At 38.5% G+C, this 17,133-nt stretch overlaps 1 protein-coding gene across 1 annotated transcript; it reads left to right on the top strand.

The window, feature by feature from the left end:
• Nucleotides 1-7,861: 7,861 nt before the first annotated feature.
• Nucleotides 7,862-12,757, top strand: LOC148878384 (indole-3-acetate O-methyltransferase 1-like). Its single transcript, XM_088953969.1, has 4 exons — nt 7,862-9,163; nt 9,531-9,947; nt 10,946-11,221; nt 12,193-12,757. Exons 1-4 carry the CDS (start codon nt 9,053-9,055, stop codon nt 12,547-12,549), a joined length of 1,161 nt encoding a protein of 386 aa, XP_088810095.1. The 5' UTR covers nt 7,862-9,052; the 3' UTR covers nt 12,550-12,757.
• Nucleotides 12,758-17,133: the final 4,376 nt, after the last annotated feature.

The following is a 17,133-nucleotide window of genomic DNA, read 5'->3' as shown; positions in this document are numbered from 1 at the left end:
CCTATCTTGCATTGTATATATAAATGTGGAGGTTTTTTTGGTTAAGGACATTTTGCATCCGGTTTAAAATCTGAAAATCAATTTCAGTTTTGTCAAACAAATGGGAAACATGGTGGCCCACATTGCAGCCCATAGAGAGAGAGAAAGGCTTCTGTCTAGGACCAAGGTGAAACACTTCTCTGTTCCAAGCTTTATCTCCTGATCTGGATGTCTGGTTGAAGTTCCATGGAGCGACGCTGATAGGAGAAATAGGCCAAATGGATGAACTTGTTGAGATGACTGTCTTTTCTTGCTTTTTTTTCTGCTCGGTGTCTTGTTTTTTTCTGTTTCCTTTACCCAAAATAAGGGTAAGATGTCTACCTAGTAACTATAACTATTTCCTATTAAAATACTTTCCCTTGATGTTTCTGTTTTTTTTACTTGAAAAATTCCCAGGAAAAAAAAAGGGCTTTCATTTTTTCCAATATCGAAGTGCTTATTAACCCGGCCTACTGAATCAATTTTATCTTTCACCATTATAGGAAGGTGAAGGTGTGCTCTAAATGTGAAGCTAGAACATGCATGGACGGTGCTGGATTTCGAAACCCAAAAAACAGAAGAAAGAATATATGCATGACGCATTCACGTGGAGAAGAGGCTATCTCTACCTAGGTTGTGTCTATGTAGATGTGATTCAGCTTGGCTTAGATATCGACCCGACCCATGAAAGGTCCATCAATCAAGGAAATGCGATAAGGATGGAGTTCAATAAAACAATAAATAAATGAATGAACCAGACCTGGGTGGCGCCTAGTATAGTACGTTAGGGTCTAATTCTCGGTATCAAATTTCAATTGAAACTTTTGGTTCACAGGCTCTTGGAACTTGGAGGGTGCCTGAAGGTTAAACCTTCCAAATCTCAGCTACTTTCTTGAAACTGGCATTTTTATTCAAATGAAATGAAACAGTCTCAAATTTCTAGTTTTATATGTTAAATTAATGAAAGAAAGAAAACTTGGTTTTCAGTTTCCCAGACAAGACTGTAGAAGAGATGGCCCAAAAACCGACTAGACGGTAAGTGAGGGCAATGGGTCTACCAACAAAATCAGGAAGTCCAATGTCGTATCCTACTTTTCACAGACAAAGCATAAAAGCGGTACTGCATGCAAACCAAATTTTGGACATATATCTCAAGTATTGAGAATTGAAATCCAACATAAAAATCAGAAACCAGTCCTACCCAGAAAACTTCCTTTCCATTAAAGCATGATCAGAAGTTTCAGCCATGTATTAATGTATTAAATTTGTGTTGAAGTTGTCAGCATTAAAACCCTACACGTAACACCATATATAAAAAAGACACTATAGAGAATCGGTTCCAATTGTAAAGGGAAACGAGAGAAATTTATAGAAAAAGGAGAGAGAGAGAATAAAAGTTGCCTTGTGGGCCTCACTCTAATGTAATTATTCCTTATTTTTCTTGAATTTTACCTGTTAAATCCTTCTGTTCATGGGTTAACCGGTTTGATTGTAATTCCACCAGTTCTGTAAAAATTACAACCAAAAAAAATAAAAAAAAAATGAAACTCAGTCATGGCTCCTATCATTTAAAGAAAGGATTTAACTAAACCTAGTTTATCTTTTTGAAAAAGGTATTCATTTTTTATGCTTAGTATTTTCTGGCAAGACAGATATGTTCAGAGCAATTTTATGATAGAAAAAAAAAAAACGTCTTTTGCTAACAATACTGAGAAATGCACCTTGAGCTCTAGATTATTGCACATTCGATGGAAGTGAAACTTTACAGCGCCATTTGGTTTTGCAATATACATATATAAATCATGCTGGCATACTGCATGACTGGAGAAGCGCTCTGCAGTACTGTTGATACAGTAATGTCTCTGTAGACTCTGTACCATAGAATTTTGGGATATCTTTGATAAGATAAGAAAGACAGACTTTTTTCCAAAGTTGATCCTAGGGTCCTACACGATTTAAACTTGTTGCTTATATTTAAGATTTAAGAACCTATTCAATACCCATGACAACCCATGCATTCTCTGATCTCTCTCCTAAGAACCATAACTTTTGATTCTATTTTTCATTAAAAAACAACCCCTCTGTTCTCTCTCTCTCTCTCTCACAAGGAAATGGCACTTTTGATAAGATATTAAAAAAGAAAACAAAGAAAAAGAATAAAAGCTGAATCATCTATCTTTATTTTTTATCAATCGAGCTATCTTATATATTAATCATTTAATCTTAGTATTTAATGTGTTTATTTGTGATTTGCATAACTAAATATAGCCTCATTAAAGCAATTCTATTAATTCTATATTCTATGTATTGTATATTGTTTTGCTTTTTAATTTTTTAATTTTTATTCACTTTTCACTCTATACTTTCTATGCTACGAATTTCACCAATATCCCTTCTTATGGTTAATTAAATTAATAGTAAAAACCACACTATATTTGAACAACTAATTTAGGGGATTTTCACATCCATATAGTTTCTATTCCTTATTCTTTTCTTAGTATTAGTTAAAAATTTGTAGTTCAATATGATCAATGCTTGAACAAGAATTCATGTTAGAGTTAACCAACTGTCTATTTGCTCAATCTTTGCACATAAAAAAAAAAGAAAAAGAAAAAGATAACCCATTACAAAAAGCTAATAACAAGAAAAGGAAAAAAAAAACTCAATCAATACTCAAGTACATCTACAGTATCAATTTGATCCAATCCAGTTCTGGGCCCAGGTGATAATTTAGCATCCACCACTACTCTGATCCAATCCTAATAAAACTCCCCCCTTCCCTACAAGCTACAAATCAACTACTATTTCTGATTGCAGAAAATAATAAAAAGAAATAAATCATATGGCATAGCCTATGGTATCTAAATAATGATACTATAAAGTCTACCTAATGAAGTAATGAATGCCCTACCTCTAAATGGTTAAATGAATCCTTGCCAATTATGAAGCTTTGAACCAAGAAGCTCAATCAAATAGAGATGGTTATTAGTTGCAATTATTGAAGCCCAAAGGTACTGACAGGTTAAACTAGTTCAGAGATTGTTTTAAAATTGGAAATAGAAACTGAACCATGATCAGTTGGAAATGTTAGACAGTTTTGTATGCCTTTAGCTTCAATCTAATTTGATATACTTTAGATATTTAGTGTAAATGAATAAAGTGCATGTTTGATTCATATTGTTTAGTATAATTCTGTGTAAGATCCTAAAACTGGACACTTATAAAGACTCGTGTTAGTTTTAAATATTCACAGCCATTGGATAAGTCTGGGGAGATTTATCCTACCAAGGCTGATACTGGTGTGCCACCAAGTGTTGGGATGGCTTGTCTCGGCCACCAGGTTAAGACCCAAGGCACATGCAGTATGAGATTATTTGAATCTTTGAACCGGACCAGATTTTCAGTATTGCCCTGGACCTTGGAGACAGATGGGAAAAACTGAAAAGTTACACCTTACCCTTAGACTCGATTGTGACACTTCACTAGGTGTCAGATCGGGCTATCTTTGATATGTCAATTAGTTAGATCCTTAGCGGGGGTCAAAACCTGGGCATGTTGGGGCAATCTGAGAATTCATCTGAGTGAGTGATCATAGTGACAGGATCAGCCCCTTTGTCGGACAATGGTAATGATCGGGAATGCACTCTCTCTGATGAAAACCAAACTGCCAGCAGTTGATTTCAATCGTTGGAATTTTGTTTTGCAATATATATATACATATATATGTACGGTTTCAAAAATGTTTACAAATGGTTTTAATTCCCGGGATCTGTGTGGGTAGAGAGTGTGGCACTGTTCCTTGCAGCCGAGGGAGAGGTCCTCTCTTGTCGGGCAATGCTTGATCATTAAGGGCTGAGAGGTTAAGTGTAAGACCATTTAGGATAATACCTGATGGGCTAATCTTGCACCTGCCCATAGTCCCTGGGTTTTTATAAAATGGCTTGGCCCAGGGACCACTTAATGTAAGTGTTGGGCCCATAAGGTCCATGTGATGGGCTTAGGGGTTCACTGAGCTTTTCAATGAATTCGGCTGGGCCGAACCCATGTGGCTGGTGTGTAGATCAATGCTTGGGTCCCACGCCATCCAAAGAAGCCTAATTGGGCAGCAGATTGGAAACTAGTTAAATACTGAAAACTTGATGGGCCAAAAGCCCATTACGAGCTGGGCTGATATGATCACCCATCTATGGGGAAAATCTGAGATTAATGTTAGTAAAAGAATTGGGCATTTAACCTTATCCACCCTGAGAGACCAAATTCAAATCAGATTTGAATCTGGTAACCTCCTTATAAGATCAGGAGTAAACTATCTTAATCTACAGATAGGATTAAGATAATCCCCTATCCAAGTATTGATTTGGATTGGAGTAACTCCAAATTAGGAGGTCTTCTTAATCAAGAAGAAAGGAGGAGAAACCCTAAGAGAAATACATCAGATTTTGAACCAGGGTTTTTGAATAAGCAAGAAAACATCCTACGAATTGAGATTAGATCTCATACAGACTCTAGAGAGAAGAGAAGCAATCCAACCATCTTCGTCCCAGGAGTTCTCCTCCAGCTGCCGCCATTCCCTTTTGCAAGATTTGATCTTTACAGCAATAGGAAGTCAAGAAATCAGTTCTTGACATCAGTCTTGCAAGAAAGACTGAAAAAAATTCGGTGTTTAGAGTTCCAGAGGGTTCTTGCAAAGGATCTAGTGTGTAGGACGCACCCTGCTGGTTACGTTCCACCCACAGTTGTGTCATCTTCAGCGGGAGCGGATCTTAGTGTCTTCTTTGGGCGTAAACACCAAGTTTGGGAGATACTGTTTCTCCGGAGCAGGTATAATCCTCCATTTTTCTTTTTGGTTCAGATCTGGTTCAATTATGATTCAAGTAGAATCCTTGAATATTGTATTCTAAATTTAGGAAATATGATTCTCAGTTGGGAGAAGATAGAAAAATTTTTGAAATTTGCCTACCCATTCCACAACCATCATGACATCCATTAAATAGATCCTACCATTCTTTCAGGAAATAATGAGTCTAATCTTTCATCCTTTTAATTGTAAATATGATAAAGTAATAACTAGTACAGCCATGGAAAAAGGAGGAATGCTAGTTAATGAATGAGCTTATGCATCTCTTCATTTTTCTTGGCTGTCTTTTCAACGTTCAGACACCATGTCTAGCTACAGGGTAAAGAGTTGCATAATCATTGGGAAAGGATTACTAGTAAACCTGTTTATGCAACTCTTTGTTTTATTATCCCCTACTACTAACAAAACTAGGCCCTAGAAGACACATCCAACCTTTGTCTTTGCATTATATTTTCATGGGTCCCGCAATGTCTCTGGGGTTTTTAATACCTTTTCAGATTAACAACAAATACCCTGAAAGTTCTTCAAGTTTTATCTGTTAAATATTTTCTATGTAAAAATCATTTATATTTTAATCCACTAGGAAATCGTATTTAAAAATTCAGGTGTTTTTACTATATATATATATATAATAATACTTGAATTGAAAGGATTTTTTTTTTATTTTATCTTGAGAAAACTTGAATTGAAAGCCTAGATGTTTAAATTGATGAACCCTAGAAATTAAAGAAGTTAGTAGTCAAAGCCTATATGAAAGCCTACCAAAAGAAAAATCCCACATGATGGAATTAAATGGCCAACCTAGAGAATCTTTCAAATATATAGTAAACCTTAATTTGTACTTTTTTTTTGCTTAGAACATTATAAAGTGATATACAGAAAATATATATATATATAAATTGGCACTTTTTTAGGGCTGTCAATTAGGTGACTCGTGCCTTTCCAAGGTATAGTTCAGTCTCGTGACGAGCCTTGTTTAATTTGCCTGCCAACACTACTAGGCTTGCTTCACTTCAGCGACGGGCGTTTAGAATTGAAATCTTCAGATCCGTAGAGCCCACAAGAATTTGACGAAAATAAAAGCCTTCACTTTTCAAAGGAAAAAGACGAAGATGGAGATTCTTTCGTACTTGCTACCTAAGCAGTCCCATCCAGAGTCTATTTAGCCCACCAGGCCCATTAGTAAAACTCATTAAGCGCAATCAGCTGGTCGGTGTTGGTTCTAAACTTCTAAATTCTGATTGCTTTTAGTTTTATGCCAACGGTTCCAAGTTCCAACGTATACGGGAGCAAGTAAGACTGAACTGAAAACTGAACGACCCATGAATCTTCAGCGTGACGTGACAAGCTGGTTTGGGGGCCCCACATGTTCCCCTTGTTAATCTCTGTTAATGGGTCAAGTTAAGCCCAGCCCAAATTGGGCTTCATTCAGTGGTTGTGGTTCAGCCTGAACCTGCTGATTCCACAAGAATAATTATTTGTCTGTATATGGCAATTCCTAGTGTAGCTCAGCCCCTTGACCACCAAACAAATTCTTCCCACCACCCAAATCCATGGCCACAGCTGAGCCGAGCTATACAAGAACCAACTTCTTACTTCTCTAATATAGAATACAAATCATCTCTCATCTCCTTGGTGTTCTCAACTGATCAACTACTATTTAATTTCTTTTGGGGTGGTGGTGGTTGTAAGAAAAGGCACCTCTATATAGAGGTTAGGACCTATAGAAATAAATTTGATCGATTTTAACTGTCTAATGGAAATTTTGTAGACAAAAAAATAATAATAAACTGTCTACCTGGAAACAAGATCGCCATCATTAATGCCTTAAATTGTGATTTTCTTGTCTTCAACATGAAATTTCAGCAAAGTACTTAGTAATCAACTCATGGTGCTCAATACTGCAACATCAAGCACATGGGGAATTAATTTGCTTTGATAGAGATGCAAAGGGAAGAACTCCGGGGAGGGAGGATTCGTTGGAATGTGATTCAATTAATATTGAGAGAGAGAGAGAGAGAGAATTTTGGGAATTAATTTAGAATATCAGTTGAGGAATGAAGCTGAGACAAAATGAGTTCATACTTCACTAAGGTTATATAACTGAATAAGAATAATTAATCAACGGTAAGCGCAAGCATCGATCGTATGCATTAGATATTCTAAATTAATTCCGCAAACGGACACATGAAACCATGGCTCAGATCCTTTTGACCCAATCAACTACAGCAAAAGTCTCACTTGATAACCCGGAAATTACGAGAATGCTTTATTAAATTAATCAAACACTAAGACCCCTAGAATATATAGCCTTCTTAATGTATGATTCCAATGCTCTAACTCTATTCGTGTTGCCTGGTAATTAGAAATCTAACCCCCTGTTTGTTAGTGCCTGAATAATCCAAAACTTAACCATCATCACCTTCGAATAAACAAGGGAAACTCTCTTTGAAGTCCTACAATAGATTGCGTTGGACAAGATGAGCCCAATTGGAAATCAATGAGAAATTATAAAGAAAACCAAACACCCAACCATTTTTTTTTTAGTTTATGGGGCCAATAATCCCCCCACGGCCTCACCTCTTAGATGAGCCAATATCCAAGAATTGATTAACCCACCAAATCCAGCCATCAGGGTCCATTGACGCGTGGACCATCTCCATGATCTAACATTTGAGGAGTGAGGAGTGAGGATCGAGGACTGTGTTTTTGGTTTCTAGGGACCCAACACAAACACAAGTAGTAGTGTTTAATTAGGTCTAATAATATGGTTGGTTGGGGAGCTTATTATGTGGGATGAAATGAAACTTTATTATGGATAAAAGGAATTGAAGGAGAAAATGGTCCGGTCTAGTTTCACGTGAACCGGCGACCATCACGCGGGGTTGGACTTAAACGTGCAAAAAAAGAGAAGCTGAGAAGGAGAGGGAGAGGGAGAGAAAGAAGAGAACAAGATCCCGGGTCTCCAGAGGGAGAAAAAGAGGGTCACAGTAATGATGCTTGACTGCCAACAGTAGCAGTTAAAGAGTTAGGTACAAAGAGAACCCTTGAATTTGGGGGTGAAAATGGTTGTTAAACGGAATAATCAATCATCATTTGGCTTTTTAATGGATTTCCTTCATCTCGATTATCCCGAAAGCTCTTTCTCTGCCGACGCAATATTCCATTAATTTATAGGAAAAAAAAAGCTAACTTGTAATGGAAACAACTGCTACTCCTACTGAGTTCTGATGAATCTGATTGCACTCGTATATATGCTTCATTCTTTCATCTGAACCATTTGTTCTACCACACTGTGAAATCCACCATTTTCGTCATTGGACACAGTCAATTTGCGCGGCCGGATTCTGTGGCTCCGTCACAGTACAGTTCTAATGACGGTGACTTAGTTATTTTATATGCTTCATTAATTGTGCAATATTCCATTGTATCATTGTTACATAATTGCATCTGTACAATATGTTCCATCACACAATTCACAAACTAGGAAAATATTCATCAATTTCGATGTTTTAAAAGCTGGGGTCGAACCAGTCCATTCGCTAAACAGTTCTGCAGGGGCAATCCCAAGGATAATTAAGCACGGATTGTTCCTGAGCTTCAGAGTTACGTTGATCCAATAAGCTTACCACTAATCATTTAATAAATACAAAACTAATTTATATTAGATACTACGTATGTACACACTCTGAGATAAAATAAAAGAGAGCAAACCGTGTTATGAATTCTAATACTGAGGCAGAGTCTACTCACTTTTTAGTTCTTACCACGCTTAATTCCCTTCTTTTTTCTTCCTCTTCCGATTTTTGGCCGGATTCCGGCGAGATAATAAGACGCCACGCCCAAGTTGCCTAGAGAAGGAAATATAAAAATCCGGCGTTAATCTTGGGTCTTCTTTCTTGTAGTACTGCATGTGAGGCCCATTTGTGTGCATGCATTAATTTGTGAATACCTGAATATTTCATATTTGTGTGGGTTAATTAACGGACCTTTTTTTTTACTTTATTGAAATAATAATAACAGACAATCTTTTGTATCCTAATCAAAACACAAAATTCAAAAACCACCCCTCGTCAGTCTATATATACTGCATACTTTGGCCCCCCCTCCCCACCCAAAAATAGCCTAGTATTACCTAACATCACCACCAAGATACCAACACCCAAGAGCGCAGTTATGGCCCTCCAAGGAGATAATGTTGTTGTTTCTGCGAGGAAGCTTGAGAGAATGTTTAGCATGAAAGGTGGCAAAGGAGAAGCAAGTTATGCAAACAACTCACAAGCTCAGGTTGCTTCCCTTCATTTTTCCCTTCTGTCTCTTTTATGTTTTTTCTGCTATCTAAAAGTTATGACAGAACGCCTGATTATACCTAGCTACTGATGATGAATAGTGTCATGGTAACAGTATCATCAGTATCAATTAATTAATATACTGTTTTTCTAAGTTTTCTTCTGCTAAGTAACTGGTTATTAGTATCAGTATATATCAATGACTTATCGTTATTCAGCAATTATATATCACCAGAGAGCTAGCTAATATTGTCAGTTGGGTTACTTATAATTGTTATTTTATATATATGTAGTTAGTTGTTCATAACCAAGCTTCTATTTCTGGTTCCTTTGGTTCTAAATAACTGTTGATGGCATCTCTGCAGGCTCAACACGCTCGATCCATGCTTCACCTGCTAGAGGGAGCCCTGGACAGTGTGCAACTAGAGTCGCCAGAGACTCCATTTGTGGTAGCAGACCTGGGGTGTTCATGCGGTGGTAACACCATCTACATCATGGAAGTCATCATCAGACATATAACCAAGAGATTTGAAGCCATGGGATATGAACCCCCCGAGTTCTCGGCCTTCTTCTCCGACCTCCCTTCCAATGACTTCAACACTCTCTTCCAGCTTCTTCCTCCCTTGGCCATTGACGGGGGTAGCATGGAAGAGTGCCTAGCTGCCAAGGGCCACCGCTCTTACTTTGCCGCCGGTGTCCCTGGTTCATTTTACCGCCGGCTCTTTCCGGCTCGCTCCGTTGATGTCTTTCACTCTGCGTTTTCCCTGCACTGGCTCTCTCAGGTCTGCATTAACACGTAATTTTACTTTATTTTACATAGTTCGTACGTTCTCAAAGTAGACATTGACTGTTTATAGTCAATACTAGTACTTTACTTAATAATAGAAGTTGTTTAATCGGGTCGGCCGATCCAGTTCGTCCATCGATCATATAGGGACACCGTGGGTTCGCCATGTTCTTTAACTTCTGTGGAGTAGGCGATTTTGCCTGTGAGGTATCTGCCGGCAGTCGGTCCAAATTGTTGACCTTTTACAGTTGCTTTGGGCTCAAGTTACGAGCTCAGTTTGGCCCGGAAACAAGTTGCCACGTGGAGGAGTGCTATGTCACTCAGCAGAAACGTGGGGACAATTAATTATACCGAGTCAAGAAGGTTGATTTGCAGGCAAAATCTTGGGCCTCGTTCACAAGAGGCGTAGATAAATTATGGACGCACGGCCTTCCCTTGCCCGAGTGCCCCCTATGCTGCCTTCTGCGAACCAAGGAAGTATCGGGCCCCTCCAATTATTAGTTGGGATCTGCTGCCAGCAAACATTTGTTAGCCACCTGTCCTCGACATTCAAAAACATGGCATGCACCACGCAATGTATTATCATACGTGTCAAGGACAGGTGGCAAACAAGCATTGTTGTTTGCAGCATAGTAGATCTGGTCTCTGATTCCACCTACAACACTGAACTGGGGTTACACGATCTAGATACGTAGAATATCATATTTCGAGGGTGCCGAAGCCATAAATCAGAATGATTTGAAGTCTACAGAGAAAGATTCAGATTCATGGTATGGTAGAGACTAGAGAGTTCAGTTGAGACGAAGAACTCTGTTGCTCTCAGGAGTCAGGACCTAGGTGTGGGACTCGTCCAACAGTGGGTGGGCCCTAACGTACAACAACTACCCAAAACGTTACCTGGCTAATTAATAACCTATTAGTAAATGCATTTTAATGTGTTAAGGTATTTCCCTTTAATTTATCACCATCTGAAACCCGACAGTGAATGCACAGGTACCGGAGATTGTGATAGATAAGAGATCAACGGCGTATAACAAAGGAAGGGTTTTCATCCACGGTGCGAATGAGGCCACAGCCAATGCATACAAAAAGCAGTTCCAGACAGACTTGGCAGGGTTCCTGAGATGTCGAGCGCTTGAGATGAAGAGAGGTGGCTCCATGTTTCTGGTTTGTTTGGGAAGAACCTCGGTGGACCCAACCGACCAGGGTGGTGCCGGCCTACTCTTTGGGACCCACTTTCAGGACGCTTGGGACGACCTTGTCCAAGAGGTATGTATGTTTTTCCCATCTGTGCGTGCCTTCTGTTTCACCGTGAAATGGACTATGGACGGACGGAGAACTTTTCATTTCACTCTGCAAAACTCTGTTTTCTTCTTTTATTATGGTTGTGCTTGGTGCCATTACTGTTTCTACCTCAAACGTTTTGGGTTGGTGAATGCAAATTTGATCAAACCCTATTGCACCAAAGTCAGGATTTAAAAATCGGCCGGGGTGTTAAGTCTGGATTTAAAAATTCAAAGATCCATAATGGTTGCCGGTACCAATACTGTGTAAGATGTTTGGACAGTACTGTATAGAATTCGCATCCATCTTTTAGATAAGAACAAGAAATTCAAGCCAGCCCAAATGGATAAAAGTTGGGGTTCAGACTTCAGAGTCCACCTGGTGACACAACAGAATTATTAACTGGCAGAATTATTAAAGGAAACCGCCAACAGAAAAAGAAGAGAGAGATGATTGATGATGCAAGGTGATAACAAAATTATGATGAAAGGCCTAGGGCTAGCCCGGCCCGGCCCCGGAGTAGGACTAATCAATGGTAAGGGTTGCATATAGCAAGCGATTGGGTAGGAGTGAGTGGGTGTGGGTAGAGCAAAGAGTGAAAGAGAGATGGTTGGGCTTGGGCCTTGGGCCTTGGGCCTTGGGGCATGGCCAATGCAGTGGCACTGGCACCAAAGTAGTAGGCAATGTAACAGAGAGACCAATAGCAGATGCCAGATAGGAGTGTCCCCATCTTTGTTGGCGCTTGGGAGATGGTATGTCGTTGGTACGACATGTGATCATTTCCCACAAAAGGACAAAACCCCTTTTTGCCCCATCGGATTCGGATCATTCATCAGATAATGATGGTTGATGACCGACCATAGTTGTTTCTATGTACATGCATGATATGGAAGTGAGCTTCACCATTTAATTCTTCAATTCAATGATTCGGGTCGGGTGTTATGGTTGTTTGGCAGGGGCTAGTAGACGCAGAGAAACGTGACAGCTTCAACATCCCGGTTTACGCCCCAAGCCTACAGGACTTCAAGGAGGTAGTGGAAGCGGATGGGTCGTTTGGCATAAACAACCTGCAGGTATTCCGAGGAGGAAGCCCGCTTGTGGTAAACCGACCCGACGATGCGGCGGAGGTGGGTCGAGCCCTAGCAAATAGTTGCAAGAGCGTGTGCGGGGTGCTGGTGGATGCACACATTGGAGACCAACTAAGTGATGAGCTGTTTGCTAGACTTGAACGCCGAGCCACCAGCCATGCCAAGGACCTGGTGGAGAAGGTACAGTTCTTTCACATAGTTGCGTCCTTATCCTCTGTTGCGTAGACATGGCCAAAAAAACAGAGAGGCACAACAAGCTCACAAAAGAGAAGGCAAAAGCAAGCTTTCATGCTGACTACTTTTTTTTTTTTTTTCCTTTTGTGAGTGTGGATGTGTGGTGTCGTTGCTGACTCTGTAGTACTTGATGCATTTGTGTTTTTATGTTCCCTGGAATACAAGCTAGAAGTAAACATCTCCTCTTTCATTTCCTCTAGTTTATTATTATGTCTATATATGTGAAGGTACATTGATGAGGCCCTCTCCTTTGTACCAACCACCTTTTTGAATTGAGACATGTACGTTTGCATGCTTAACGGTTCTAGAAGCAAAACCAAATGATGTTCAGGCTACGTCGATGAGGAGGCCGGCCCTCCCTCCTCCATCCGGCCCCTTCCTAGTTACTCCCATATTGTGATATATGTCATTAATGGGCATGGGCATGCTTTTCTTTTTTAATTTTTAATCTATTGGCATTCTCATTTACAACTTTATGGTTATGTTTGGTACCATTGCTCTCTTTATCCATGGTTTTCCAAACAGGATTAGATGGCCGGACTGAAAATACTGTCAATCAGTCATTTAATTGGTTTCCTTTTACCCTAAATTCGTTTTTTGGCCAAAAACCTTTTATTTGATTAGCAAACCACTGACCCAACTTATCAAACCGTTGAACCATCGATCCGGATAATAGATTTTGGTCTTTTTTTTTTTTTTATTAGAACAGACTGTTCATTCAGACTAAATAGTCAAACTGTTCAACCTGAAAACTAGACCCTAAAACAGTTACCTGTTTAGTCCAGTTTTAAAAACCTCACCTCAAACATTTGGGGTTGAACAATACCATTATGGCATACAACTGTTATTTGAAATTATTTATAATTAAAACAGGTCTACCTTAAAAATACATGTGTGGGAAACTGTTTGTAGAAACATTCAACTGACATTTCAGGTAGAAACAGAAACAGACACAATGATATCAAACACAACCCATATATCTTCAAAAGAATTTATATGGGACCAAAATATAGGCGAGGATTTAAGTGGGTATTGTACGGATTTTCAACGCATAGCCTCCGCCACCCCTTGGCTCCGCCCCTGCTTTTAGAAACCCTCATATACAGTGGCGGTACAGGGTTATTCGTGGACGGTTTTGCTTTTCTGCATGAAAGCCCTACTGCTGGATTTAGATTTTGGGTCTCTTTTGATAGAACACATCATGGTTTTTAAAACTGACCCGGTGATCGAACTGGTCAGGGGTCAGGTTAAAAATCCGGTTTTTGGGGAAAATGAAATTGGTCACCTCACCGGTTTTCAATTTTTCCAGTCTGACCATCTGGTCCGATTCGATTTTAAAAAACATGAAACACATTGCAATTCATAGGGATGCAAATAAATTGGATCGGATTTAAATTAGGGTATATCTGAATATGATCTGATACTATAAACAGTAAATCCGATCTGATCTTACAAATATTGATTTGAATTTGAATCTAATGAAAAAGTCAAATATTCGGATCTGATCTGATTCGATTTAATTTAAAAATAATAATAAATATTAAAAGAAAAATAAAAAACAACAATTTAAATAAAAAATAACATATATATGACCCGAAGATCCGAAATAGGAGATATTCGAATCCAAGACTTTGGATCGGATTCATTTGCACCCCCAGCAATTCAAACTAAAGAACTCTAGCGTTACAAAGACTTTGGATTGGAATTCCTTTTTTTTTTTTTTTATTCAAAGAAGGTAACTGCAGGTTTTGAAGACACAACACATTTCAACCCTAAGAAGAACAGTCCCCACTCTCCACCTAAGGAGGAGGTGACCCAAGGTCCGTTCTTGACATGAACCTCTCTTGGTTTTGCTCAGGTTCAAGTGGAGTCCCAAGTCCTTGGTGTCTGGATTTTACCTACCCAACCCAGACTATCCCCCTAAGATGGCTCTTTTGGCATGCATAGATACATGTCTTTTACATACATTTATGGGCGTATATGTATGTGTGCATATGCATGTACGATGTATTTACATATCCATTGCATAATTAAAATAAGCAGCTCAGTGCATGAGGCACCCACCACAGATATAGGGTCTGGGGAGGGACAGATGTACGCCATGGTTTTCAAAATTGGATCCGATTGGATGGTCGGATCAGAAAAATCAGGAATCGGTTAGGTGATTGGTTCCGTTTTATCCAAAACCATTATTTTGCCAAAAACCGTTGATTTGATCAATAAATCATTATTTCAAACAGTCAAACCATTTGAACTGTTCAACGGTTTTAACTGTTTTTTATTTTTAATTATTTATTGTCAAAACAGGCCATTCATTTGATTCAAACAGCTGGACCATTCACCCCGGAAATCAGACCCCTATCGGTTCCTGGTCACCCAAGTCACAATGGAGCAACGCAACCATTGTGCCCCAAAACCTAACTCATTCATTTCATAATTTTCTCGTACAAAAATATGTGAGAGACAATTAATTGCATCCCAATTTCTCGAGGACAATTATTTACCCATTCAACTTAATAGTATAATTATTGGTACACCTCAAATCCTTTGCCATTAAGAAAATGCCCCATCAAATACCACCTTAGTCATTAGTACGGGAATTGATGCTCCTTAAGAAAATGCTCTGTTTATTTGCAGTGTAAATCTAAATTAGATGCAAAATTTACATCCATCTTAGTTTTGCACCCATTTGTTGATAACCCTGGTTTGCTCTCCTACTTGATACAAAGTTTATACTTTATCTTATTCACACTCTTTGGCACTGCAAATCTTGCATCTAAAAATCTAATCTGACACAAATAAATAACCACCATCCTCCTACCTTGGTTTTATCTATCTATACTACTTTAAAAAGTACTAATGGCCTCAAGAATATTTCTGTAATTTTCTAAGTACAAAATTTATCCCTCTATATTTAAATTTATTGATAAAAAATGAGGGCAAATAAGGTATTCAATTCTTGATATTAAATGATTTTAAAAGATGTAATTATAAGATATTCAATGCATTCAACTTTCTCTCATTAAATCCAACATTTAAATTATTAACTTGCTCCGACTATATTTTTCCCAAACTTAAAGCTAATCCAAAAGCAAAGCTATTTTCTTATCTAGATGGTGGGTCAATGATCCAACTTTTTAAAGAAACCCATGATATCATAATTGAGTAATAAATATTTAAAAAATGATAGAACACCGAAAATGAAAATGTACAAAAATTTTTCGAAAGCATTTGAGAACATTTCCGATGTTATATATTCATCATATTAAATACAAATAATTGTTAAAATAAAAGTTATTTTTATTTATGATAAAAATGCAATACAAAATTTAATAATAATAATAATAATAATTGTTATTTTCTACAAACATTTAAGTTTATTTTTATCATACGGTTACTTTTGTTAATTTTCAATTTCTATCTTAACTATATATCTAATATTCAAGTAATTAATATGAAGAAAATTTTCTCACATGCAACGCATGTGCTTAATTACTAGTCTCATATAAAGTGGGGATTACATTATTTTGCTCCTATCTTACTCCTCCCAAATTAATAACCTTCCTTTTACCTCCATTTTCTTTTGGACCACATCACTTTACTTTCTAATTTACTTTTAACAAACATAAAATAAAGTCAATATGAACTAAAAATAATCCAAATATTACACTCAGCCCATCTGCACTCCCTACATTTACATTTTACACCAATGCAAATGAAATTTACACTGCAAACAAATTGAGCCTTACCATCACATTTAAGTATTTATTATTTGTATTTGTAAAGCTTCCTCATCTCTTATCTCTTCTAATTCTTGACTGTATATTTTTGTTATACCTTTTATCGTGAATAGAGTTAGCAAGTATCCATGTTTATGATGGGGTGTGATCTGGAAGCTCCTAGTTGGAAGATCACCGGGGAACTAGTTGCGTAGAGAGCTAGACCGAGCTCCAAGACAAAGGATCAGAGAACCTGGGGTGGCTAACCCGGTGAGGTCACTCTGATGCTTAAGTCAACATTGTATTCAGGTTGTGAGTTGAAAACTTGAATGATATAATGCTAGTGAGCAAATAATCACGTATACCTGAGTCTTGGGGGTTGATGCCCTTATATGGTTGGGTTGTCGTTGGTCTCGTGAAACACTCCTAAAATTCTTGGCCCGTGATGTAGGGATCTGTTCCGCTTTGAAAGGGGGTAAAACACCAATTAATGAGGCTTACCGTTTCCCTTTGATTTAAGTGGGGTAAGGATGAGGCCTACAGTTACGCGACATGATCCTGAGAAGTTCAGAGATGACTATTGAGCTCCTAGGCTCAATTACATAGCACCTTGGCACAAGTGGGTATTGAGGTGCTCCGGGTCTAAAGTGGCCGAGCACTCGAGGTCCCCCTGATCTGCTGATGTGGCAATACATGCCGATTTGTCATTTGGTTGGCAAGTTGCGTCCACGTGTCCCTTAAATATTAGGTTGGGCCAAATCACCCTTCATCAATTGCCCCCCACTCCCCATACCAAGGGTCCTAACCTGGTGCGAGGAGTTCATGGCGAGCCCAGGTAGATTTGGCATGACTTCTA

This window comes from Nelumbo lutea, chromosome 1, assembly GCF_056320005.1.
Source record: "Nelumbo lutea isolate HS-2025 chromosome 1, American lotus-T2T, whole genome shotgun sequence".
Classification (NCBI taxonomy): Eukaryota; Viridiplantae; Streptophyta; class Magnoliopsida; order Proteales; family Nelumbonaceae; genus Nelumbo; species Nelumbo lutea.
Note: the sequence above shows the minus strand (reverse complement) of the source record. Positions and strands in the feature narration are given on the sequence as shown.